Source organism: Equus quagga, chromosome 13 (assembly GCF_021613505.1).
Source record: "Equus quagga isolate Etosha38 chromosome 13, UCLA_HA_Equagga_1.0, whole genome shotgun sequence".
Classification (NCBI taxonomy): domain Eukaryota; kingdom Metazoa; phylum Chordata; class Mammalia; order Perissodactyla; family Equidae; genus Equus; species Equus quagga.
Genome location: NC_060279.1, coordinates 14348072 through 14372529, shown reverse-complemented (window position 1 = coordinate 14372529; position 24458 = coordinate 14348072). Strand labels below are relative to the sequence as shown.

Genomic DNA, 24458 nt, shown 5'->3' with positions numbered 1-24458 from the left:
CAGAAGCGAGTGGGGCAGGTCCGCCAGTTTCCTGCTGGATGGAGCATGACCAGTGAACCCTGAAAAAGCAAAACTCCTGCCTTCATCAAGGAAGCACTGGAACAGGGCTAGCCAAGGACAAAACGTCTCTTTCCTAAAAGGAAAAGTTAAACCAGATCCCTTCCCTTCCATGATTTTCAAGAAGCATGACATCATCGACAGGCTAAAGCATTACTAAAAATAATAATAAATTAATAAAAGCAAAGATATACAAATAATAAGAGAGAGTGCATGTGTGTGAGAGAGAAGGGAAAGAGGTCTAAAAGAGTTTTCCTTCCCCGTTTTAAAATGCAAATCCTGCCTGGAGTAGTCGGCCAACACCATTACCCCTTAAAGCATTAGCAGAAAGAGAAGGGGCAGGATATAAAATAAATTAGGGGGCGAGGGGAAAGGCACACTTGGGAAGACTCCAAGGGAGTAACGAGGTTGGGGGGAGGCTTGGGCAGCTGTTTCTAATTTTGCCTGGAAGTTACCCTAATTCGATGACCTTTTGTGTCCCCTTAGGCGCTCTAGCATTACACGAGGAGACCTACCCTATTTCACACGATGTTTACAAATCATAAAGCGCCATCACACCTTCAGCGATTTGCAAGCCTCCGTGGTATTTCAGGTAACTGAATGTTCTTTACAGCTCAAATCTCCGTCTGTAGAAACACGTTTAAACCTCATGAACTGGGACACCGGCTCTCAGACGAACTCATCGTCGAAAGCGGCACCCAGTCTCCGGGTTGGCGGGCCCCGCCTACAGCCCTCCTGGGCACCTGCTGTGGGGCTTCACGGCGAGCCGAGCCCCGCCCCGGGGCCCGCCCCCGCCCACGGTCCTTAAGGTCCTGCTCCGGACGCGCCCCATAGCGCAGCCGGTGACTCTGCAGGGACCGCGCTCCCGGACCGGCCGCTCTGAGGATGGAGAAGAGGGCTCGGAGCTCCTCCAGGGAGGCCCACGGGAGAGGCGGCGGGTCCCCCTACAAGGAGAACAAGAGAGCAAAGGCCGAGAGGGGCAGCGGAGGCCGCGGACGCCGGGATGCCGGGCGCGAGCGGCCAGGCTCTGGGCGGGCAGCGAGCCCAGAGGAGCCCCGAGCGCCAGCAGCCACCGTGGTGGATGTCGATGAAGTCCGGGGCTCCGGCGAGGAGGGCACCGAGGTGGTGGCGCTGCTGGAGAGCGAGCGGCCAGAGGAAGGTACCAGGCGGCAGGTCAGGTACCAGGGAGGGTGAGCGACCTTTCCAAGTGGTACCCAAAGGATGTCAGATAAGGTGCACCCAGAGCCACCGAGAGCAGCCTGCTGGACCTGCTCAGATTCCTAAGAAATAAAAGGCACGAGTTAAGACCCACCGACCCCCCAGGGGTGGAGACCACAATACATCAGAAGAAATACAAATAAGCTAAATACTGTACCGTTGGTCTCAGGGGGCAGCCATGTGTAAGAGGTAGGAGTGTGGTCCAGGTTGGGGACCAATCAACGTAAAAAAGGAACCATGCAGCTGGTTTCTGTGGCCGTGGAAGAGTATATAGGCACCTAATTTAAGTAAAGACATGCATGAGCTGGTGGTTCTGGGTAACTATGTAGCTTATTCTTCTCTCCTCATCCTCACGCCTCAGTTTTACCTAAAAGCATTTTAGACTTTCTTTGGGATGATCATTCTTTCTAAAAAGTAGAGGCAGCAGAGGCAAGTAGAGAAAAGGCAGACCCAAGCTGAAATCTCAGCTAGCCACATGATCACAGTCAGGGCCTTAACCATCTGTCTAATGGGGATAACAAGGGCACCGACCTCAGAGGGTGGTTGTGAGGATAAAATGAGATAAGACATCCAAAGCACTTTGCACAGAGCCTGGAGCAAGGAACATACTCAATGAGAGCAGAAGCCTTGCAAGCTCAAAGAGAGGAAAGTTGGACCAAAGGAGAGAGTCACCGGGAAAGGTATCTCTTTGGCTTCTGCAGGTGAAGCAACTCTTAGGAACAAATTTATCTGCTTCCGTTACCTTTTATAATGAATGGAAGAAGAAAACTCATTACACCTTAAGTGTAGGATGAGGGAGATTTAAAGGAAAGTAAATAAAGAATAGTGTGTTTTATTGCTTTCTGCTGGCTATGAAATTTTAACATTTCCTGGCTGCTAGCAATGCAGTATATGCTGGAGCTTTGAAAGCTATGACTTGAGAAAGATTCCTGCAGTTGGGGTATAGTTTTTGTGGCCCATGTTAATTCTGGTTTGCCTAACTGATGCCCTTTCTTCAGTCAGAAACTTCTGGTCATTAAAATGTTGTTGGGTTCAATGTTACAGTAATGTGGAGGTTAGAGGTCTTGTAAAGATTGTGTTTCAGACCACATTGGTGGGGGTGGGCAAGGAAGGGAGCCCCATTTATGGAGCCCCTACTATGTGCCAGGCACACAGTAGGTGTTTTACTGAGTAGTATCATTCTCATGTCACACATGAGGAAAAATGCTGAGAAATTAAGTAACTTGCCCAAGACCTACAGCTGGGAAGTGAAGAAGCCAGAATTCCAAAGACAGACAGTCTGACTGAAAAGCCCATCCTTGCATGGTGCCGCTCCTGATTTCTGGTCAGGGTCCCAGCACTGCCACCAGCCAGCTGTGGCCTTGGGCAAGTAGCTTCACCTTGGTGGGCTTCACTCAATTTCTCCAGCTATAAAGTGACTAGAGCCCAAGATCCCAAGCAATGGATGAGAAGTCCCATTAAGGACAAGGCAGCCTTGCGGAGCCCTTGTCTGGGAAGGTTTCTTGTGGCTCCCGGAGGAAAAGGCAGCAAGACGCAGCAACATCCCCTCCTCCTCCTCCTCACTTAACTCCACACTCCCACAGCCAGGCTACTTAAGACTTGGGAGAAACAAAAAGGAGCTTCATTTTACCAAAATGTTGGGCATTCTTGGCCTGTGTCGAATCTAAAGGCTCTTCCTGCTTTAACATTTAATGTTTCTAATGTTTCGCTATTTACTTAACCCAAACCAATTGGATATTCAAGGAACTTCTTCCAGGAGAATAGTCTTTTGTGAATAAAGCTTCAAGTTAGCTTTTGGGTATAGATATTAGTTTTCTCTTCAGCTCCCTAACTACTGTATGAAAGAATTTTGAGGACTTTCTTCACTTATAAAATGTAATTTTGCCTGTATGTACATTTATTTATTTTTACTTACCATGTTTACCTCTGGCAAATTAAATACATTTATAAACTAATTAAACATGTAATAACACTGTTATTGCCCTCAGGGAAGAATATTGTAAAAACTAACATGATATTGATAGAGCATTTTCCAAAGTAGGTTGCATGAGAAATAAAGTCTATAGAACATGAATTCCTTAAAGAAACATGCCTGGTTAAATGTTTGGGAAATACTGGGTTAAAGGAAGCTGAGAACGCTTCATTGCAGGGCTTCTCCTGGCCCCAGAATGCTGATAAACACTGGGGAACTCCAGGGGTGGGATACAGTCCGCAATACATTCATGCTTCGCTTAACAACAGGAGACACTCTGAGAAATGCATTGTTGGGTGATTTTATCGTTGTGCCGACATCATGGAATATTCTTACACAAACCTAAGTGGTCTAGCCTACGACACACCTAGGCTGTATGGCACTAATCTTATGGGACTGAGCTCTTTCTTTGGATTAGGGTGTGGCTTCCCAGACAGTCTTTGAAAATCGCCTTTCTGGGATTAACATTAGTCCATCAGTGTCTGTAAAAAAGTGATAAGGAACTGGAGTGCACAACATCCAGGTTGCTTGGGTGATAAGTGAAACAGTGTCAGGGAAAGTCGATCTCAAGAACACAAGCTTCCCGGGGCCTTGTCTTGTTTATGTTGTGTCGTCAGGGCCTGGGATAGTGCCCGAGGCAATATAGGTCCTCAATAAATATTTGTTGAACGTAAGAAGGAAGGACAAGTGGATAGTGAGAATGATTTAAATGTAATAGTTTTGTAAATCTCAAGAATTTTAATCTCCGGGTACTAGAAAACTGGTCAAAGGAATTCTATTTGTCAGTTTAAAAACCTCAAAGAGGACTAGAAGGTGAGTAAAGATTTGGAAGGGTGAAGAGTCTATTTTGAAGGGATGGGAAGAAAGAGGATAACTCATCGGCCTGAAAATTTTATCTCCATGTCTGAAACAACTAGAAAGGTCATCATCAAATTGATGTGCATATCACTTGAAGGGGGCAGATATGCAAGCTGCGCCACTGCAAAACTAACATCAGCACTAGAAAGAGGGAACTGAGGTTCGAAGAGGTCATATGCCTTGCTTTGACAGAAAATGGTAGAATCAGAATTGGAACTCATACTGCTCCGCCTTCCATAGGCCCAATTAGCCCTTCCCACAGACAATGCCCCAGGTCCTGTGAACTGACCACTCTGATATCCAGCTCATGCTAATATTTCCAGCAGTGTCTACAAACTGCTCTGACCTTGAGACCAAGGAGTGGACCAACAAGTACTAGTCAGTGAATATGGTGAAGTTCCAATATAATTATTCTTCTGCTTTTTTTTTTTTTAAGGTACCAAGTCTTCCAGTTTAGGGGCCTGTGAGTGGCTTCTTGTCCTCACATCCCTGCTCTTCATCATCGTGACCTTCCCTTTTTCTATCTGGTTCTGCATAAAGGTGAGATTCCATGAGGACCCAGTAAGTAATTTCCTGGTGCCTCTCACTGACCTCAACGTGTCCACCCCTACTTCTTTATTTTGGTACATGCTGTCTGCTCTGCGTGGAATGCCCTCACCACCACTCACCTTCCAGGAGAGTTCTTACTCCTTGAAGACCTTTCCCAAATGTAACTGTGAAGCCTTCCTTCACTTTCCCGTACTGTCATTCCCTTCCTTGTACTCTTGTGTCCTCTGCTTTCACATCTGTTCTAGCACTTACCCCATGTATGGCATTTGTTGACAGCTGCTCTCTCCCATTAGACTGAGAGCCCCATCAGGACAAGGGGCTGTGTCTAGGTCATCTGTACTCTGTAACACAAGGACGAGCCCAAAAGAGATCATGATGTCTACTTCCACTGCTGACACTTCAAGGAAACTTGTTAGACAGCTTCCGTAGACCATGAATGACACTTATCTTTGGCCCACAGGTGGTTACACTTGCCTGCCCTTGGAGTAAATGAAGACCTATGTCAGTTCAGGAAGCACATGCCAGGAAGGAATTAGAAGTACAAGGAGCTTATTGGGAGCCATTGTCTGTGACAGATTAAGGGGAGAGAGAGCAAGAGAAAGCAAGGAAAACCTTCAGACGATGATGCAGGTCTGACACCTGTGCTACGAGAAGGGGAAGGAAGGATTGAACAGAAAGAGCCTCAGACTGTGGTGCAGCTCTAAGAAAGTCTTGGCTAGCCTGAAAGGGAACTCCAGAGCAAAGTTTGCTTCATAGAGGAGTTTCACTATGGGCAGAAATGGCCAGGCCCTAGTACCCTCACCATTCTTGGTCATTGGCTGAAGCTGCCAGAGAAGAGCATGTCTATGGCTGGAACCCTACAAATGTTGCTGGGGCCGTCGCTGATTGCACTCCTCATGCAGGCTCTTCTTCCTCTCCTCCTCCTCCTCCTCTTCCTCATCTTCCTTCCCTTCCTTCTTCTCCTTCTTCATGAAAAGGTATTGGATTTTGTCAAATGCCTTTTTTACATCTATTGAGGTGATCAATATTTTGATGATCAATAATTGAGATGAGTGGTATTTGCCTTTTATTCTATTGATATGGTGTATTACATTCATTGAATTAAACCAACTGTGTATTCCTAGGGTAAGTCCCACTTGGTTATGGTGCATAATCCTTTTATATGTTACTGGATTCAGGTTGCTGGTAATTTGTTGAGGATTTTTGCATCTATATTCATAAGAGATATTAGTCTATAGTTTTCTTATGTTGTGATGTCTCTGTTTTGTTTTGGTATCAGGGTAATACTGGCCTCAGAGAATGGGTTGGGAAGATTCCCCTCCTCTTCTATTTTTTGGGAGAATTTGTGAAGAACTGGTATTACTTCCTCTTTAAATGTTTGGCAGAATTCACCAGTGAAAGTATCTGGTCCTAGACTTTTATTTGTGGGAAACTTTTTTTTTTTTGAGGAAGATTAGCCCTGAGCTAACATCTGCCACCAATCCTCCTCTTTTTTTTTGCTGAGGAAGACTGGCCCTGAGCTAACATCCATGCCCATCTTCCTCTACTTTATATGTGGGATGCCTGCCGCAGCATGGCCTGACAAGCAGTGCATAGGTCCACACCCAGGATCTGAACCGACGAACCCCAGGCTGCCAAAGCAGAATGTGCGAACTTAACCACTGCACCACTGGGTTGGCCACCTATTTGTGGGAAATTTTAATACTACTAACTCAATCTTTTACTTCTAGATCTTTTCAGTTTTTCCTTCTCTTCTTGTGTCAGTTTTGGTAGTTTGTGTCTCTATAGGAATTTGTCCATTTCATCTAAGTTATCTAATGTGTTGGCATAGGGTTCATAGTATTTTCTCTTATAATGTTTTTTATTTCTGTAAGAACAATGGTGATGTCCCTATCATTCCTCTTTCATTCCTGATTTTGGCAATTTGAGTATTCTCTCTTTTCTTGATCAGACTAGCAAAATATTTGTCAATTTTGTTAATCTTTTTAAAGAATCAACTTTTGGTTCCTTGATTTTCTCTATTATTTTTCTATTTTCTATTGCATTTATTTCCACTCTAATCTTTATTATTTTCTTATTTCTGCTTGTCTTAGATTTAGTTTGCTCTTCTATTTCCAGTGTCTTAAGGTAGAAGATTAGGGTATTATTTTGAGATATTTCTTCTTTTTTTCTTATAGGCATTTACAGCTAGAAATTTTCCTCTAAACATTGCTTTAGTTGCATCCCATATGTTTTGGTATCTTGTGGTTTTGTTTTCATTCATCTCAAAGTATATAATTTTTGGGGGGTGATTTCCTCTTTGACTCATTGGTTATTTTAGACTGTGTTGTTTAATTTCTATATATTTGTGAATTTCCCAAATTTCCTTCTGTTATTCACTTCTAATTTCTTTCCGTTGTAATCAGAGAATATATTTTGTGTGGTTTAAATCCTTTTGAATTCATTGAGGTTTGCTTTATGGCCTAGCATGCAGTCTGTCCTGGAGATGTTTCATCTGTGCTTGAGAAGAATGTGTATTCTGCTGTCGTTGGATGGAGTTATGTGTAGATGTCTATTAGGTTGAGTTTGTTTATGGTGTTGTTCAAGTCTTCTGTTTCCTTGTTGATCTTCTGTCATCTTGTTCTATAAATGATTGAAAATGGGATATTAAAGTCTCCAACTATTGTTGAATTGTCTATTTCTATATTCTTTTCTCTGGATTTTTGCTCTATTTTCAGGTTTATTTATATGTTTATGAGTGTTATACTTTCCTAATGCACTGACCCCTTTATCATTATACAATGTCCTTCTTTATCACTAGTAACATTTTTGTGTGTTTGTTTTAAACTCCATTTTGTCTGATAGCAATATGCCACTCTTGCTCTTTTGGTTGCTCTTTGTGTGGTATATCTTTTTTCCCTCCTTTTACTCTCACCCTATTTGTATTTTTGAATCTAAAGTGTGTCTCTGGGCCAGCCCCAGTGGCCTAGTGGTTAAGTTCAGTGCACTCTGCTTCAGCAGCCAGGGTTTGGTTCCCAGGCGCTGACCTGTACCACTCATCTGTCAGTTGCCATGCTGTTACAGCAGCTCACATACAAAAAGAGAAAGATTGGCAACAGATGTTAGCTCGGGGTGAATCTTCCTCAGCAAAAAAATAAAATGTGTCTCCTATAGACAGCATATAGTTGACATCAGGTTCTTCTTAAAGGGTGATCTGAGCACCTGCATGGCTGCCATGAGCTGCAACACTGACTCAGCCACAATTTGTGGAGAAGTCTCTCAGGTCTGATCACTTAAGAGCAAGCCCTAAGAAGCCAATTAGGTAGACATGAAAGTAGAACTAGACAGTTACATTTGAGCAAGGTCTTGAAGGAGTAAGATTCCTCTTCATCTCTGAGAAGAATTTATTTCTTCCAATAAAAGCCGAAAAGAAACAAGAAATGCTAGGGAATCAAGAAACTGGGACTGTCCGGGGCAATCATTGTTTCAACAAGCAAGGCAGTGTTCAGGCACAGGAGTTCTAAATCTCACAAGGATGAACAAGACATGGTTCTTGGCCTCAAGGGACTTATCAGTAGGGTAGTAGAACCTGTTACCTGAACCCATTCAAAATGTGTTACTTCTGGTTTCTCCATTGCGTTTTCATACTTGACTAATTATATTCAATGGAGCTTTCTAAAGTGGAGGGAGAATGAAGAAGGAAAACAGACTTGTCTACAGTCACAAGTAAATTCTTCATTCATTCAACAAATATTTATTGGACACTTACTATGCATCAGGCATTTTTTAGGCACTTAGAAAAATGCTTAACTCCATATCATTAGGGAGTTCACAACCTGGTGGGGCATATATATAAATATGACCAACAAAGCTACTGATAAGCAAGCAGTAGAACCCAGCTTCTGATACTGGGCCAGAAAGTGAAGTTCATTTTTAAAGTAGTGTGCAGTAACTTTCCCATCTCTCTTCTAAAAGACAGACATTTATACACAGAGAATCTCCTTTTTTGTCACTTAAAAATAGCACTACACATTTTCAGGGAACACTGAACTTTTTCTTTTTTTGGAAGATTAGCCCTGAGCTAACATATGCCACCAATCCTCCTCTTTTTTGCTGAGGAAGACTGGCCCTGAGCTAACATCCATGCCCATCTTCCTCTACTTTATATGTGGGACGCCGGCTACAGCATGGCTTGACAAGCAGTGTGTAGGTCCACACCTGGGATCCAAACCAGCGAACCCCATGCCGCCAAAACAGAACATGCAAACTTAACCACTGCGTCATTGGGCTGGCCCTGAATTTTTCTAAATACATCACCAGTGAAAACTGACAAGTAAAATCCAACTTAATCCTGTTTAACTGACCTCAGAAGAAATTTAGTTTGAAACAAAATATAAGAAGTGATATTAAAATATACTCCATCTTTGGAGGCCAGCCTGGTGGCACAGCAGTTAGGTTCGTGCATTCTGCTTTGGCGGCCTGGGGTTTGCTGGTTCGGATCCCGGGTGCGGACATGGCACCGCTTGTCAAGCCATGCTGTGGTAGGCGTCCCACATATAAAGTAGAGGAAGATGGGCATGGATGTTAGGTCAGGGCCAGTCTTCCTCAGCAAAAAGAGGAGGATTGGCAGCAGTTAGCTCAGGGCTAATCTTCCTCAAAAAACATATATATACACACTCCCTCTTTTTGTTAAAGAGTAACGATTGATATATATAAAAGATAATAATGCAGAACTCACAGAAAAATACAAAATTAAACACGCTGTGATAAATATGCTGTAATTTCTTTGATTTAGGGAACATTGTGGAAGCATTATTTTTTAGATAATCATGACTCTTTAATCAAAATTCTGTCCATGGGCTCAAAAATTAACATGGCCAATATACTTTTTCACTGGTTTCAGAAATTCTACACTTACTAAATATAGATTTTGGAAATATAAGTATTAACAAATTTTTTTCTTAGTTCTCAAAACACAAGATTTCTGATACCTAGGATCACTCTCATGCCAAGGCCTTTTTTTTTTTTTTTAAGATTTTATTTTTTCCTTTTTCTCCCCAAAGCCCCCCGGTACATAGTTGTGTATTCTTCGTTGTGGGTCCTTCTAGTTGTGGCATGTGGGACGCTGCCTCAGCGTGGTCTGACGAGCAGTGCCATGTCCGCGCCCAGGATTCGAACCAATGAAACACTGGGCCGCCTGCAGCGGAGCGCGTGAACTTAACCACTCGGCCACGGGGCCAGCCCCTCATGCCAAGGCCTTTTGAAGACTTTCTTTTTCTTTCTTGGAGTGATTCAAAAGTATTAAATTTCTTTTTAGGTTGTACAGGAGTATGAGAGAGTAATTATATTCCGGCTGGGACATCTGCTTCCTGGAAGGGCCAAAGGCCCTGGTAAGAAATACCTTTTTTACCCCCTATAGACTTGCTGGTTTCTTCAATCCACGCATATTTGTAGTATGGACCTCAGATTACATGAAGCAACTAGATTCATGATATCTTCATTTTCCAGTCTGTTACTTGTAACACAGTTTATTAAGAAATTCTTCGGAGAGCATTACTACCAGGTCACAGTGACCCAGAGAGAGGATGGGTGCCGAGAGCCAAGTGCCAGGACCAGGCTGGCTGGAGTAGCAAGAAGGCTTAGGACCCAGGGCCAGGCACCCGTTTGAGCAGAATGTGTGCGTGCTCAGTTAATTCTCAGAGCAAAGCTGAGCTAGTTCAGAGTCCAGAGGGTCAGACCAAACTATGGGAGATGGGTGAAGTTCAGCATCCACATAACAAATTGGCCTTCAGTTAGTGGAATTTAAGAAACATAAACTGAGCACTTCTTGTGTTTCAGATGCTGTGTAACTCCCAGGGAGATGAAGATGGATGAATGAGACATAGTTTCCGATCTCTAGGACCTTAAAGGCTAGTGGTGTTGATGTCCAGAGGTCCAATCTGATCATGGGGCACAGATAGAAGTATGGTTAGTCTGAAATTCTAGTAGTTGGGGTTTGGCGATGCCAGCTACCCAGGAAGGCATGAGAGGGGCATAGTCCCACTGTGCATGTACTGGAAAGGGTCCAAGTTCCAGGCCACTTCTACAGAAACAGGCAGAGAACAGACCAGAGTAAAAGACACAAGTCAGAGTTTGAAGATTCAGAACCAACAGATGGGTTCTCACAAAAGTAGAACCAGACCCTGAGTTCTAGGACGGGGACTGTCCTGTTCTGATTCTGGTTTTCAGCATCCTTCTTGACTGGGGCTAGAAAGGGCTGGTAGTTGGGCTGCTCCTCAGAGAGATCCTGGGCTCTGTGAGATGCTGCTTGTTTCAACAAAGCTTTGTCTCTTGCAGGAGCCTGCAGTGTCCGTGGGCTTTCAGAAAATATGAAATCAATCTAAAAATGTTTATTTCACATTTACCCTGTACATTACATTGGATGGATGAGGAATAACTAGCCAACCAGAAGGCTGTGGTATCAGGATATTGCTATTCTGATTACCTCTGGGGCTCACATTTTAAGAAACACCATATGGAGGTTGCTGGCTCTAAAGTTTATCACCTTGGTACATAAATGAATTAAAAAATAATTTTACAGAGCACCTAAAAGGCACTAAGTCAAGCAATAAAGCTAACAATAGTGCATAAGATATTCTTGTGAGGGAGTTCAAATCTAGTGAAGGAGACAGTCATGGGACACAAGATCTAGAGGGGTCAGCACCGTAACCAAGGTGACCATACAGCCCATTTAACTGGGGATAATCCCTGTTTATGCCTATTTTCCTGGAGTAAGTGGTAACAGTGTTCTCCTTTTACCCTCAAAAGTGTGCCAGATTAAACACCAGGTTATCTGGTAACCTTAGCAACAACAAACACACTATGCGGAGGAGGTGGTGCCCAATGGTCTGTGTGTAGTTAGAGGCTAAAAAAAAGCAATGCATGGGCAACCTGACCCCAAAAAGGTGAACCCAAAACAGTATCCATGCTAGCCATTCACCTGTCACTTCTCTCTCCCCCTCTTCTAGGCCTTTTCTTCTTTTTGCCTTGCCTGGACACCTACCACAAGGTTGACCTTCGTCTCCAAACCTTGGAGATACCTTTTCATGAGGTAAGCCAAATGATGGATTTTGCTTTCTCTCTACGTGTGGCTGAGCCACCAATTCTCATCTAAAACAAAATGATTATTTAAGCTCAAAAGTAGAAAAGGCAAGTAGAGGTATAGACTACATCAAAATTAAAGACTCCCGTGCCTCAAACGACACAGTCAACAGAAAGCACAGGCAACCTATGGAATGGGAGAAGATATTTGAAAATAATATATCTCACAAGAGGTTAATATCCAGAATATGTAAAGATATCTTATAACTCAACAACAAAAAAGCAAACAACCCAATTAAAAGTGGGCAAAGGACTTTGTGATGGTTAATTTTATGCATCAACTTGGGTAAGATATGGTACCCAGATATTTTGTCAAATGCATGTGGATGTTGCTGTTAAGGTATTTTTTAGATCAGATTAATATTTAAATTGGTAGGCTTTGATTAAAGCAGATTACCCTCCATAATGTGGGTGGGCCTAATCTAGTAAGTTGAAGGCCTTAAGTAAAAGACTAACCGGGGCCAGCCCCGTGGCCAAGTGGTTGAGTTCGCACACTCCGCTTCGGCAGCCCAGGGTTTCGCCAGTTCAAATTCTGGGCGCGGACATGGCACCACTCATCAGGCCATGCTGAGGCAGCGTCCCACATGCCACAACTAGAAGGACCCACAACTAAAAATATACAACTATGTACCAGGGGCTTTCAGAGAGAAAGGAAAAATAAAATCTTAAAAAAAAAAAGGTAAAGAAAAAGACTAACCTAACCTCCCCTGGAGAAGGAGGGAATTCTGCCAGCAGACTGCTCTCAGACTCTAGCTGCGACATCACCTCTTCCTTGGGTCTTCAGCCTTTTGGCCTATCCTGAGGCTTTTGGATTTGTCAGCCTCTACAATTGTGTGAGCCAATTTCTTAAAATCTCTCTCTCTCTTTCTCTCCACACACCCCCCCCAATGATTCTATTTCTCTGGGAAGCTCTGACTAATACAGACTTGAATAGACATTTCTCTAAAGAAGATATACAAATGGCCAAAAAACCCACAAAGAGATGTTCAGCATCACTAATCATTAAAGAAATGCAAATCAAAACCACCATGATGGCTATTATAAAGGAAAAAAAAGAACCAAAAAATAGCAAGTGTTGGCGAAGATGCAGAGAAATTGGAACCCCTGTATACCATTGGTGGGAATGTAAAATGGTGCAGCTGCTGTAGAAAACAGCACCGTGGTTCCTCAAAAAATTAAAAATAGAGTTACCATTTGATCCAGCAATTCCACTTCTGCACGAACACCCCAAAGAATTGAAAGCAAGGTTTTGAAGAGATATTTGTGTACCTATGTTCATAGCAGCATTATTCACAAAAGCCAAAGTATGAAAGCAACCCAAGTGTTCATCAATGACTGAATGGATAAAGAAAATGTGGTATATACCTACAATGGAATATTATTCAGCCTTAAAAAGTAAAGAAATTCTGACATATGCTACATCATGGATGAACCTTGAATAGTATGCTAAGTGAAATAAGCTAGTCAAAAAAAGACAAATGCTGTATGATTCCACTTAAATAAGGTACCTAGAGTAGTCAGACTCAGAGAGACAGAAAGTAGAATGGTAGTTGGAGAGGGGAATGAGGAGTTGTTGTTTAATGAGTTTCAGTGTTGCAAGATGAAAATAGTGCTGGAGACCAGTTGCACCACAATTTGAATGTACTTAACACTACTGAATTGGACATCAAAAATGATTAAGATGATAAATTTGATTATCACAATTAAAAATTAAAGGAAAAGTAGGGTAGCATCTAGATTTTTCTGTTAGTAATTCAGATTTATAAGCCTGTCCTATATTATCTCCTACTTTCAGTTTGAAGTTCTTTCTCATTCTTTCTTTTACTAAGTAGAAATGTAAATGAAATTATATATTTTTTAAAAGTCTTGTTTTAGATAATAAAATGTAAAAAAGGAAGAAATAAAATTTGCCCCTAATCCTATTAGCTATAGATAAATGTTGATATTTTGGAGTATATCCTCTCAGATTTTTCTATATGTGTGGTTCTATTTACAGACGGGTATATATAGCATACCATACACAGTATTTTGTAACATGCCTTTTTACACTCAACAATCTATTGTGATCATCTTTTCATATATTAGCTACGTTCCTCCCCTTTTATTTTAAGTGGACACATAGCATTTCATTGTATGGACGTACCACAAGTTATAATTCCCTATGGTTGATATTAAGTTATTTCCAATTTATTATTGCAACACTATCAATAACAGCCTTGCAACTAAATGCTTAAAATATGTCCTTGTGCTAAGTGCTTAAAATGGAAATGCTGAGCACGTGCATCTTTAGGGCTTTGGGTGTGTGTCACCAGTCTGCCCTCTAGCGTACGCCCAGCAAGCCAAACAGGAAAGTGCTTGTTTCCCAGAATGGTCTTCTCTCTTGGCACAGTTTTTGGCATCAGTTTAAAAAGACCGGATATACAATTAACTGAATGTCTTCATATCAGGAAATTCTTCCTGATTTTTTTACAGAAGGATTTACAACAGGATTAAACTGCGAGTTCTTTAGTGTATTTAATAAAAACTCCATAATCTTCAAAACCACATCTATTTTGAATAAAGGGTGAGCCAGCTACTCTTTTTTTCCTTCTTGCTATAATCTTACTCTGAGAAAATGCCCTTTGAACACGTTTAGCTCCTCTCCGCCCACATGGGAAAGGAGCCCCAAAATCAGGCCTGTCATGCATACATTTTTTTCTGCCCAGATTGTGACCAAAGACATGTTCATAATGGAGATAGATGCCATCTGCTACTACCGAATGGAAAATGCGTCTCTTCTCCTGAGCAGTCTCGCTCATGTGTCCAAAGCTGTCCAATTCCTTGTGCAAACCACCATGAAGCGTCTCCTGGCACATCGATCCCTCACCGAAATTCTTCTGGAGAGGAAAAGCATTGCCCAAGATGTAAAGGTACTTCGATAAACTTAACATCAAATAGGTCGAAATATGGCTCTATCTCTTTTTCATTTCTTCATTGGCCATTGTTGAATCTTCCATGTGCCAGGCACCCACTGCTGAAGAGGTCATCCCTTAAGGAGCTGATAACTAAGTAAGAGGTTGCCAAATGGACCCTGAGCCTATCATAGTCACCAATCTGGTGCTGATTACTCAGTCATTGACACAGTTTTTGCTCTCAACCCTACCCAGTGGCTTTAGACTAATTGTAAAGGGCCCACATGGCACAAAGTGGTGGGAGTGGGAGCTGGCAGGGGTGGGGGGGCTGTGCAGGAGGGGATGGTGGTCCACGAAGATGATGAGGAATGGTTCCCGGCAGCTTACAGTCTAGTGGGGGAAACAAGCAAAGTTAAATAATGATAAATTCAAATAAGACTTTCAGAGAACAAGAGGTAAGATGTCATTGACCTTTACATGATTAATTACCCAATCAATCATGTAGATTTAATTGATTTCAATGAGAGGAGGCAGAGAAGAGCAAGAACTGCCTCATGAGCAGCCTCCGCTAGCCCGCAGGCAGCAAGCTCAGCAACCTCGCCCACGCCAGGGCAGGCATCTTTGATTCTCCCCGAGACAAGCTGGCAAAGATATTCAGAAGAGAGGTGAAAACAAAACAGGATTCCAGGCAGCTGGCCAGTCAAGTAGCAGTGACCATGATGGAGCCTGTCATTGAGGCCATGGGGCACCCAGGCCCGGAATTGAGTTAGGAGGTTACAAATCACGTCTAGCTGAAAGGAGAACCTCCAATAGAAGGATCTAAGAATCAAAGACATTGATAACGATTGTGCTTGATGAAGCCTGGGCAGTCATTAAACTGAGAAAATGAGGTTTCCAAATGTTTGTGACTTGTCCAACTTGGTACGGATAAAACCGCGATTAGTATCCTGATGGAAAAGGGAAGAACTTAGGAAATAAGAGAAGCTGGAAAGGAAAAATAAGCACACTCAGGAGTTGTTGCTCTGGAATTTAAAACCACTCAAGTGGGGCTGGCCTAGTGGCGCAGCGGTTAAGTGCTCACGTTCCACTTCTCAGTGGCCTGGGGTTCGCCGGTTTGGATCCTGGGTGCAGATATGGCACTGCTTGGCAAAAGCCATGCTGTGGTAGGTGTCCCATGTATAAAGTAGAGGAAGATGGGCATGGATGTTAGCTCAGGGCCAGTCTTCCTCAGCAAAAAGAGGAGAACTGGCAGTAGTTAGCTCAGGGCTAAACTTCCTCAAAAAAAAAAAAAAAACCAAAAAACAAACCACTCAAGTGTGCTCCCCCTCTTTTCCCTTCAGCCTCTCCTCCTGGTCATCCTTCCCTTCTAAAGGATAAAGGACAGGGTCCAGACTCTTGACATTCAAGCTTGCCTTTGTTACATTGGATTATAATTTATGTATTTATACATTTGTCTTCCCCGATTATGAACTCCACATTGGCAGGGGTCATATTTTATTCATCTCTGTCCTTAGCACCTGGCAAAGGGCTTGTTGAACAGCAGCCAGATAATGTTTTTTGGATGAGTGAATAAATGACCCAACTTTGGTAGCCTCACCTCTCGCTATCCTTCTCCCACCCTATCTGATACTCCAGCCTACTTACCTTACTCCAGCGTCCAGCACTGTGATGCTTCCAAATGCCTCCCCTTAGGCTGTTTCCTCTCCTTGGAATACTTCCCTTTTCCCCACAGGCAAAATTGTATTTGTTCTTTAAGATGCCACCTCCTCTGTGGCATCTTTTTCAACATTCCTTCCTCTCACCAACCCCCAAATTAGTGTTCTAGGGTTCTCAATGCACTAAGCTAGCTATTTATCTGGCCACAAAGAAATCATCAGAAATAAGTTAAAAAGGAAAGAGTGTGATCCCACATGCCGAGCTCCAAGCCTTGCCTCTCCTTTCCAGAACCCACAGTTCATTTTCTTCCCCGTCCTGGGACCGAGAAGGGGGGGAAACAGATGCCACCAACAGGAAGGGAGAGGAATCACCCGTAGATGAAAGCCGTCTGGGAGAGACAGGAGAGACTCTGGTTCCCTAATGAGAGCGTTTTAAAACAGATTTAACAAACACACCATCTGCATTATTTTCTATTGCTTCTGTAACAAATTACCACAAACTTGGTGGCTAAAACAGCACCCATTTAATCTCTTACAGTTTTGAAGGCCAGAAGTCCAAGATCAGTTTCACTGGGCCAAAGTCAAGGCGTCAGCAGGGCTGGTTTCCTCTGGAGGTTCTGAGAGGAGAATCTGTTTCCTGGCCTTTTTCAGCTTCTAGAAACAGCCTGCATTCTTCAGCTTGTGGCCCCTTCCTCCATCTGCACAGCACGTCCCCCCAGTCTCTGCCTCCATCATCACGTCGCCTTCTCTTCTGTCCTCAGATCTCCCTCTGCTTCCCTCTTACAAGCACTCTTGTGATTGCATTCAGGGCTCTCTGGGAAGATCTAGGATAATCTCCCACTTTCAAATCCTTTACTTTAATCACATCCACAAAGGCCCTTTTGGGTAACATTCACAGGTCCTTGGGATTAGGACATGGATGTCTTTGGAAGTCATTATTCAGCCTACCACATCATCTTTAATTCCACAAATATTTATCAAGTGGCACTGTGCAAATTAAACAACTTTTTGCAAAGCACCGTGATGTTGAAACAAAAGAGGGGAACAATGTTGTTTCAGGAGAAATGTGCTTTCTCGGTACAGAACGGTGGCCATCGGTGCACAGGGGGCTCTACTCCCACCTGGACGTTCTCACTGACATCTTAACCCTTCCCTCCACAGGTTGCCCTGGATTCAGTGACTTGTATTTGGGGAATCAAAGTGGAGAGAACAGAAATGTGGGTAGGAAATTAACCAGGTAGAACAATATGATAAAGGAAAATATTTTGGTTTCATTTAACATTTTTTATTTGAAAATCATTTTCATGGAATGAGCACCATAGCCGTATTAGCATAAATTTGGAAAAAAGAGGAAAAAATCATTTATTACCTCATAGCCATACATAACCATTGTAACATTTGGGCAAATTACTTTCACATTTTGTCTCTATAGATTTTAAAATATATTTTTTTACGATAAAATTCACATAACATAAAACTCACCATTTTAACTATCTTAATGTACAACTCAAGGGCCAGCCAGTGGCTTAGTGGTTAAGTTTGCGCACTCCACTTTGGTGGCCTGGGGTTCGAGGGTTCAGATCCTGGGCATGGACCTACACAACACTCGTCAAACCATGCTGTAGCAGCATCCACATAAAATAGAGGAAGATTGGCACAGGTATTAGCTCAGTAACATCTTCCTCAAGCAAAAAGAGGAAGATTGGCAACAGAGGTTAGCTCAGGGCCAATCTTCCTCACCAAAATAAATAAGTAAATTAAAATTAAAATTAAAATTAAAAAAATAATAATAAAGTACAACTCAGTGGTTTTAGTATATCCACAGAGTGGAGCAACCATCACTACCATCTAATTCCAGAACATTTTCATCACCCCAAAAAGAAAGCCTGCACCCATTAAGCAGGAGCTCCTAATTGCCCCCTCACCCCCAGCCGCTGACACCCACTAACTGCTTTCTCTCTCTCCGGATTTGTTCTTCTGGACATTTCATATAAATGTAATCATACAATATGTGGCCTTTGATGTCTGGCTTCTTTCACTTAACATAATGTTTTCAAGGTTCATGTATGGTGTAGCACGAATCAGTACTTCATTCCTTTTTATGATCGAATAACCTTCTATTGTGTGGCTATACCACTTTTTGTTTATCTGCTCATCAGTTGACAGACATTTGGGTTGTTTCCACTTTGGGGCTATTATGAATAATGCTGCAGCGAACACGCGTGTGCAGGTCTGCGTGTGAACATGTTTTCAGTTCTCTGGAGTATATACCTAGGAGTGGAATTACTGGATCATATGGTAACTCTGTTCAACTTTGTGAAGAACTGTCAATTGGTTTTTGTCTGTGTATTTTTCATAGATAAAAGGATAAAAATACAATTTTGTATCTTTTACGCCATATACTAAGTATTGTTCTTATTTGGTTAGTTATATCCTTTTGAAAATCAATTCTCTTTTATGAATTAAATTTCTTCCCTTATTATTAATAGTATGGTTCTTCAAGGCTGTTTTTCAGTATTCAAATTTAATAATTGGGATTTAGAAACTTTAAGTGGGAAAAAAATAATCATAATACATCCACAAAATTTGTTTTACTTGTAAAGAGAAAACCACAGTTCTACTGTAGCATCAGCGATAGTAAAAGTCTGCCTTTGAAGCCCTGACCCTTGAGACACTCCCCTCTGCCCACCGTCCGCCCAGAGGTCCAGGGACGGCACGTTCTGCTGAATCAGGACTTGCTACGCATCAGGAGACAACAGTAGGGAAGGTGGCAGGTCTGCGTGAAAGCCCTGGCTGCTAAAAGCAGTGCTGCGTATCTACCTACCCACATGTTCTTTCTTTTTCAGCAAGGATGTGAGGCTGCCAGCCGGCCTTCAGCACTCACTGGCTGTGGAAGCCGAAGCACAGAGACAGGCCAAAGTGCGGGTGAGCCAGCACTGAGCAGGCTGTCCTTCCACTGAGGCTGCTCTTTGAGGAGCGCTGGAGGATCCAAAAGGCCCGCTCATAGAGAGCATTTCCCCTCTGCCTTCCCACCTCTCATTCATCCAGGCACTGGGAGGAAATGGGGCTTCTGTCTCTCCTGCCAACTCTATTGCTCTCTTAAAGTGTGTTAATAGCCGCCTGTCTAATGCAACATCTCTTTACCTGTTACACCCCCTCTCTGAGGCTCTCCTCCTTCTTGAGTCTTACCTCCTCCTTCTTGAGTCTTACCTTCACTGTCTCTCCTTAAAGGCATCTCCTCACACTTCATCCCTCTTCTATCGTGCAGGCATCTTTCCCTGGATATCAGTCACCTGTCACCTTTAGGTAAATGACACCCAGACCTGTATCCCTAACCTTGCACAAGCTCTGGAGGGACAACCATGAGCAGGGCCCATTCCCTCAACACCAGAGCCGACAGAAGTCTGTGCTACTCATAGCCTCTACTCAGGCATGCCAGTGAGAAGCAAAGATGTGGCTGCCAGCAGCTCCTAAGGATTGAGGTGTGGGTGGGATGGGGTGTTGGGAAGAAGAAAATGAGGACCAAAAAGAGGCAAATTTCTTTTAAAGAACAGAAAGTAGGTGAAGACAAAACTCCCACACATAAGAAAGTCAATAACTTTGGAGCACTGGGGAGGAGGACAGTGGTCCTCTGGGCAGAGTTGCTTCTAGATCTCTGAATCTAGTCCTCTTTGCCCACTTTCAGCTGGCATTTGGGTGGTGAGCTTGGTGCTTTTTCTTCTGAAATGCTTACCTGAGTTGGCAGTCATCCTTTCAGGATTCCATGTCTTCACCTGGAATGCTGACCAACCTTTTCTCTATATGGCAAAATCCTACTAATCTTTCAAGACCCACTAGACAGAATTAATAACTCCCCTTAACACTGCATCTATGCCTGCCGTGGCCCTTAACAAATTTGGCCCTAAGTTACAATTAATAGTATAATCTGTCTCCCTAGACCAAGATCTTGAGAAATACAGTCTGTTCTCCGGTGCTTAATAGCGCCTGTGCACAGTAGATACTCCGTGCTTGTTGGTTGTGTCACACTGAATAGTGATTAAAACCTTCATGGAGCAAAGAAGAAAAATCACTTTGCTTTTCCGGACATCTTTTCTCTAGATGATCGCTGCGGAAGGGGAGAAGGCTGCCTCGGAGTCCCTGAGGATGGCAGCTGAGATTCTCTCAGGCTCTCCGGCTGCTGTTCAGCTTCGATACCTCCACACCCTTCAGTCCTTGTCCACGGAGAAACCTCCCACGGTGGTTTTACCTTTGCCGTGTGACTTGCTAAATTTCCTGTCTTCTCCTAGCAACAGAACTCAAGGAAGCATCCCCTTCCCAAATCCTCCCAAACCTGTTGAGCCACTGAATCCTAAAAAGAAAGACTCTCCCATGTTATAGGAGGAGCCGAGGATAGTGTGCTGGAACGGGGCCTGCCATATACCAGCCACGTCCCTGAGCGGGCTGCTCTGACCTCACTGCCTGCCTTTCTTTGGTTGCCATATGGAATGTCCCTGTAATGCATGCAGTCACAGTGCAGCAACATACCTGAGAAGCCATGCAAGAAGTTTAGGTGGATCATCTGATCAGAGTAACTGTGGGAAAGAGCTTTAGCCAACACTCCTCTTCAGAAAGAATTTAGAGTCTATATGTGGCTAAATTCTGACTTCTGAAAATCTAGGTCAAATGTCCTTTTGCTGTATGCCCTCTGGCCCCTTTGGCAAGGTCTTTGCTGCTCCCACGGCCCTTTCCACACCTCCATCATTGTGCTTATCACACTCTATTGTAATCCTGGACTTTAGATGCAGGCTCCTCTCCAACTGTACCATGCGCTCCTCAGAGGCACGTCTTAGTCATTTCCCGACCACGCTCACCCTTGTACACTCTACCCCAGATTCCTCGCACCTAACCCTGGGAGTCGCGCCACGGTGACACTTAAACGTTCCTGAGTGAATGAAAGAAAAAGAGATGTACTTGGGTTGGATATAAAATTTACACTTAATTAAAGAATTTAAAAGGAATTCTTTTTGTGGGCACTCCTTTTCTATATAGAGCAATGAAAGGACAGAAACATTTATCTCATACATGTTGCTTAAAATCTGAGGAAGCGTCACTATAAATATGGAGCTGATGTATTTTCAGTATGGAATTTACCAGCTTGCTTATTTTTCAAACAATAATAATGTTATGTGATCTATACATGCCCTGAAGTATTCTTTTCTTGTACAGATATTCCCTAGTAGGAATACATTCCTCTAATATCATTTAAGTCTTATTTTCCATTAACTTGCCTTATACAATTGGAAATACATATCTACAGAAAAAAATTAGCCAAGTAAATAAGAAAGCATACTCAGGTATATAGCAAATGCTCTGTAATCTTAGAAAAAATCAATAATACATAAGACATTACAAAAATATAACTAAAATTGTCATGCTAACAAAGTGCTACTTAAAATGGGAATTTCCATGGTGCTGGTACCGAGAGAAATGGTGGTAACCATCCCCAGTGCCTCCCTATTGGGTGATTTCTCTGTCCTTCAGCTCTCTCTTTACTCTTCGTGTTATCCAATGTTATTATTTTATATTGGGGATATCTTCCTGCTGTCCCTCATCGGAACTTTAAACATTTTGCATAAAAACACCTATAAGGTGGTTTTGTTTATGAATGTTAGCCCATAAAACTCTACTGAACATTATTTCAGAGAGAAAAATGTATTCTGAGCTCCTTGCAGTGGACCTAGAAACTTGTGTAGCATTTTGTCCATTGGAGAGAGGCTGTTTTCTCACTATGTTTAAGTGACAGAAATAAGGCCCAAGATCAAGGATGCTTTGCCTAACCTGTTGTCTCTCAATCACTTCATTCCTTCCCTCTCTGCCATCCTTCCTGACCTCTAAAAAAAGAAAGAACAAAAACTCCCTAGCAGTATATAGTGATGCCAGCCTTAGGGTCATCTCTGTCACATCTCTAGGCCACCTCCTCACCTCCATCCACACCTGGGAAAACCAAACATTCTAGCCCAACCCTGCTATGCTCTAGAACTTTAGCCAAGCAATGTGTCTTCCCAAGATTATGCAGGACTGTTAGATGACTTCAAAACCTACGTATTCATGACAACCATGTCAAATTCATTTATTGTTATAACAATCAGCTTATACGGTTATTATGTACTGAGATGATAACTTTGAATTTTGTTTCAAAAGGCTGCTTCATCCAGCTTTGAGAAATATTTCCATATCTTATTAAAAGAAAAATGTCCCCAGTCCCTACTCCCAAGGACCATACTTGCTTGTGGGGGAGTGGCAGTGTTGAAAGCCATAGATTGAGTAATCTCTGCTGCGGGCAATGGGAGACTCTGAAGCCAAAGGAGCAGGCAAAGCTCTAAACTGTGCAGAAGTGTCAAAATACAACACGTGGAATCCAAAAGGCTGTCAAATCCAAGTAAGCCACAGGCAGGTTACAACATCTGCCAGAGCCAGCAGTGTGGTGCCAGAGAGGAAAGCAAGCACTGACAAGGCAGCAGTGGATGAAATGAGAGTTAGGGGCCACTCCTGGGTGATTTCCTAGAATGTCTAATCTCTTAGGGTTTCTAGTTTGCTTTTGTGGACCAGCCAGGGCACAGTCATAGATAGTCTAGCCCATTTAAAGGGCCAATGGCAATTAGAACATCCCTGAAGGGGGAAGTATTTCTCATTACCATTGTCTTGGTCCATACCCATCCCAGGGCACTGCTTACTGGAGTTAAGATGACATCAAGAGTTGTTGGTCACTTTTCACCAGTGTGGGTGGTTCCTGATCTCACTTTGGCAAATGTCGGCTTGAGTAATGAAGAAGGAGGTAGGGTCATGCTAGTTCAGGCATAACCAGAGTCAGGAATAGAACAATTAGAAGTGAATGCCAGGGTCATAATGTAATGATGGTTTTTATGACCCTTAATAATTCCACGTTGCATGGTTTTGTTGTTTTTTTGTTTTTGTCAAGGCAGATGTGCCTATATATCTGGGGAGTGCCTATGATATTACCCACTGGTTATTCTCCTCTGATGTCTAGCTCTAGTCAACATTTAAATTTCTCATTAGCTTGTCGGGGGGTACCTTCCAGGTCTGCTTGAGTGGCCTATGGTATCTTCAGGTACTAACCAGCTGTTGGGGTGAGAGGGCTTGATGGGAAGGAAATAATGGGGAGAAGTTGCTATGAAACTGTGTTCTGGGTGAAAAAGTATAGTGAATAGTCAAAGGCAAATTCTTCAGAGACTAGCTAAGTAAGCTGATAGTGCTGTTTGCAAGGTCCCAGCAGCAGAAGTCTCTTGAGACCCAGGTGCTGCATTCCACCTGGGAACTGACCTTGAAATGATGGGTAGAGGACAAGCTGGACCGTGTAATCCAAAGCTAAGATACATACTAGGGAACAGTTTTTCTCTGGAAATTTATTTTAATATTAATAGAGGGGCAGTATCCTAGTCAGTTTGGGCTGCTATAACAGCATACCATAGACTGGGTGGCTTATAAACAACAGAAACTTATTTCTCACAGTGCTGGAGGCTGGGAAGTCCAAGATCAAGATGCCAGCAGATTTGGCATCTGGTAAGGCTGCACTTCCTGATTCAGAGACAGCCATCTTCTCGCTGTGTCCTGACATGGGATAAGGGGGAAGGGAGCTCTCTGGGGTCTCTTCTATAAGGGCACTAATCCCATTCATGGGGCTCCTCCTCATAATCTAAGCACCTACCAAAGGCCCCACATCCTAATGCCATCACATTAGAGGTTAGGGTCTCAACATATGAATTTTAGGGAGATACAGTCAGCCTATTGCAGGCAGTAAGCTGATAAAACATGTTCCAATTTGATGTTGGAGTCCACCATGACCAAAACAACATGGCGGGAGACTGGGACAAGTCTATGACAAATTCTATGACAATGGTATTCCAGGGCACTTGGGGAATGACATTGGCTCTTTGGTCTGTCATTTATTGTGCAGGCATGTCACTTAAGGGCTGGTGTACTGCAGGTTGCTGGACTTGAAATAACCAGAAAGAGGTCATCCTAAGGAGGCTTTGCAGGCCCACCTTAGAACTTCAAGGGCCACTCTGGCTCACCAGAAGTATCAGGGTAGGGCCGGAGCTCTGCAGTTTGGACTGTGCTATGTGTGGGAGGCCCAGCAGG

General features: G+C 43.1%; 1 protein-coding gene across 4 annotated transcripts; it reads left to right on the top strand.

Moving 5' to 3' along the window:
• The first annotated feature begins 942 nt into the window (after positions 1-942).
• On the top strand, positions 943-21292 carry NPHS2 (NPHS2 stomatin family member, podocin). 4 transcript variants are annotated; one of them, XM_046680692.1, is made up of 8 exons: positions 943-1216; positions 4542-4645; positions 9951-10023; positions 11641-11723; positions 14479-14682; positions 17481-17536; positions 19166-19244; positions 20418-21292. In XM_046680692.1, exons 1-8 carry the CDS (start codon positions 943-945, stop codon positions 20694-20696), a joined length of 1152 nt encoding a protein of 383 aa, XP_046536648.1. In that variant the 3' UTR covers positions 20697-21292. The 4 variants fall into 4 exon arrangements, with proteins under 4 accessions (XP_046536648.1, XP_046536652.1, XP_046536651.1 ...); XM_046680696.1 differs by having other exon boundaries at positions 17481-17540; positions 20418-20612; XM_046680695.1 differs by having other exon boundaries at positions 950-1235.
• Positions 21293-24458: the final 3166 nt, after the last annotated feature.

Excerpts from the sequence above, each read along its gene's own strand:
- NPHS2 (XM_046680692.1), top strand. The coding sequence starts at position 943 with ATGGAGAAGAGGGCTCGGAGCTCCTCCAGGGAGGCCCACGGGAGAGGC. Across the intron at positions 1,217-4,541 it reads GAGCGAGCGGCCAGAGGAAG|GTACCAAGTCTTCCAGTTTA; the intron begins GTACCAGGCGGC and ends TTTTTTTTTAAG. Across the intron at positions 19,245-20,417 it reads AGAGACAGGCCAAAGTGCGG|ATGATCGCTGCGGAAGGGGA; the intron begins GTGAGCCAGCAC and ends TCTTTTCTCTAG.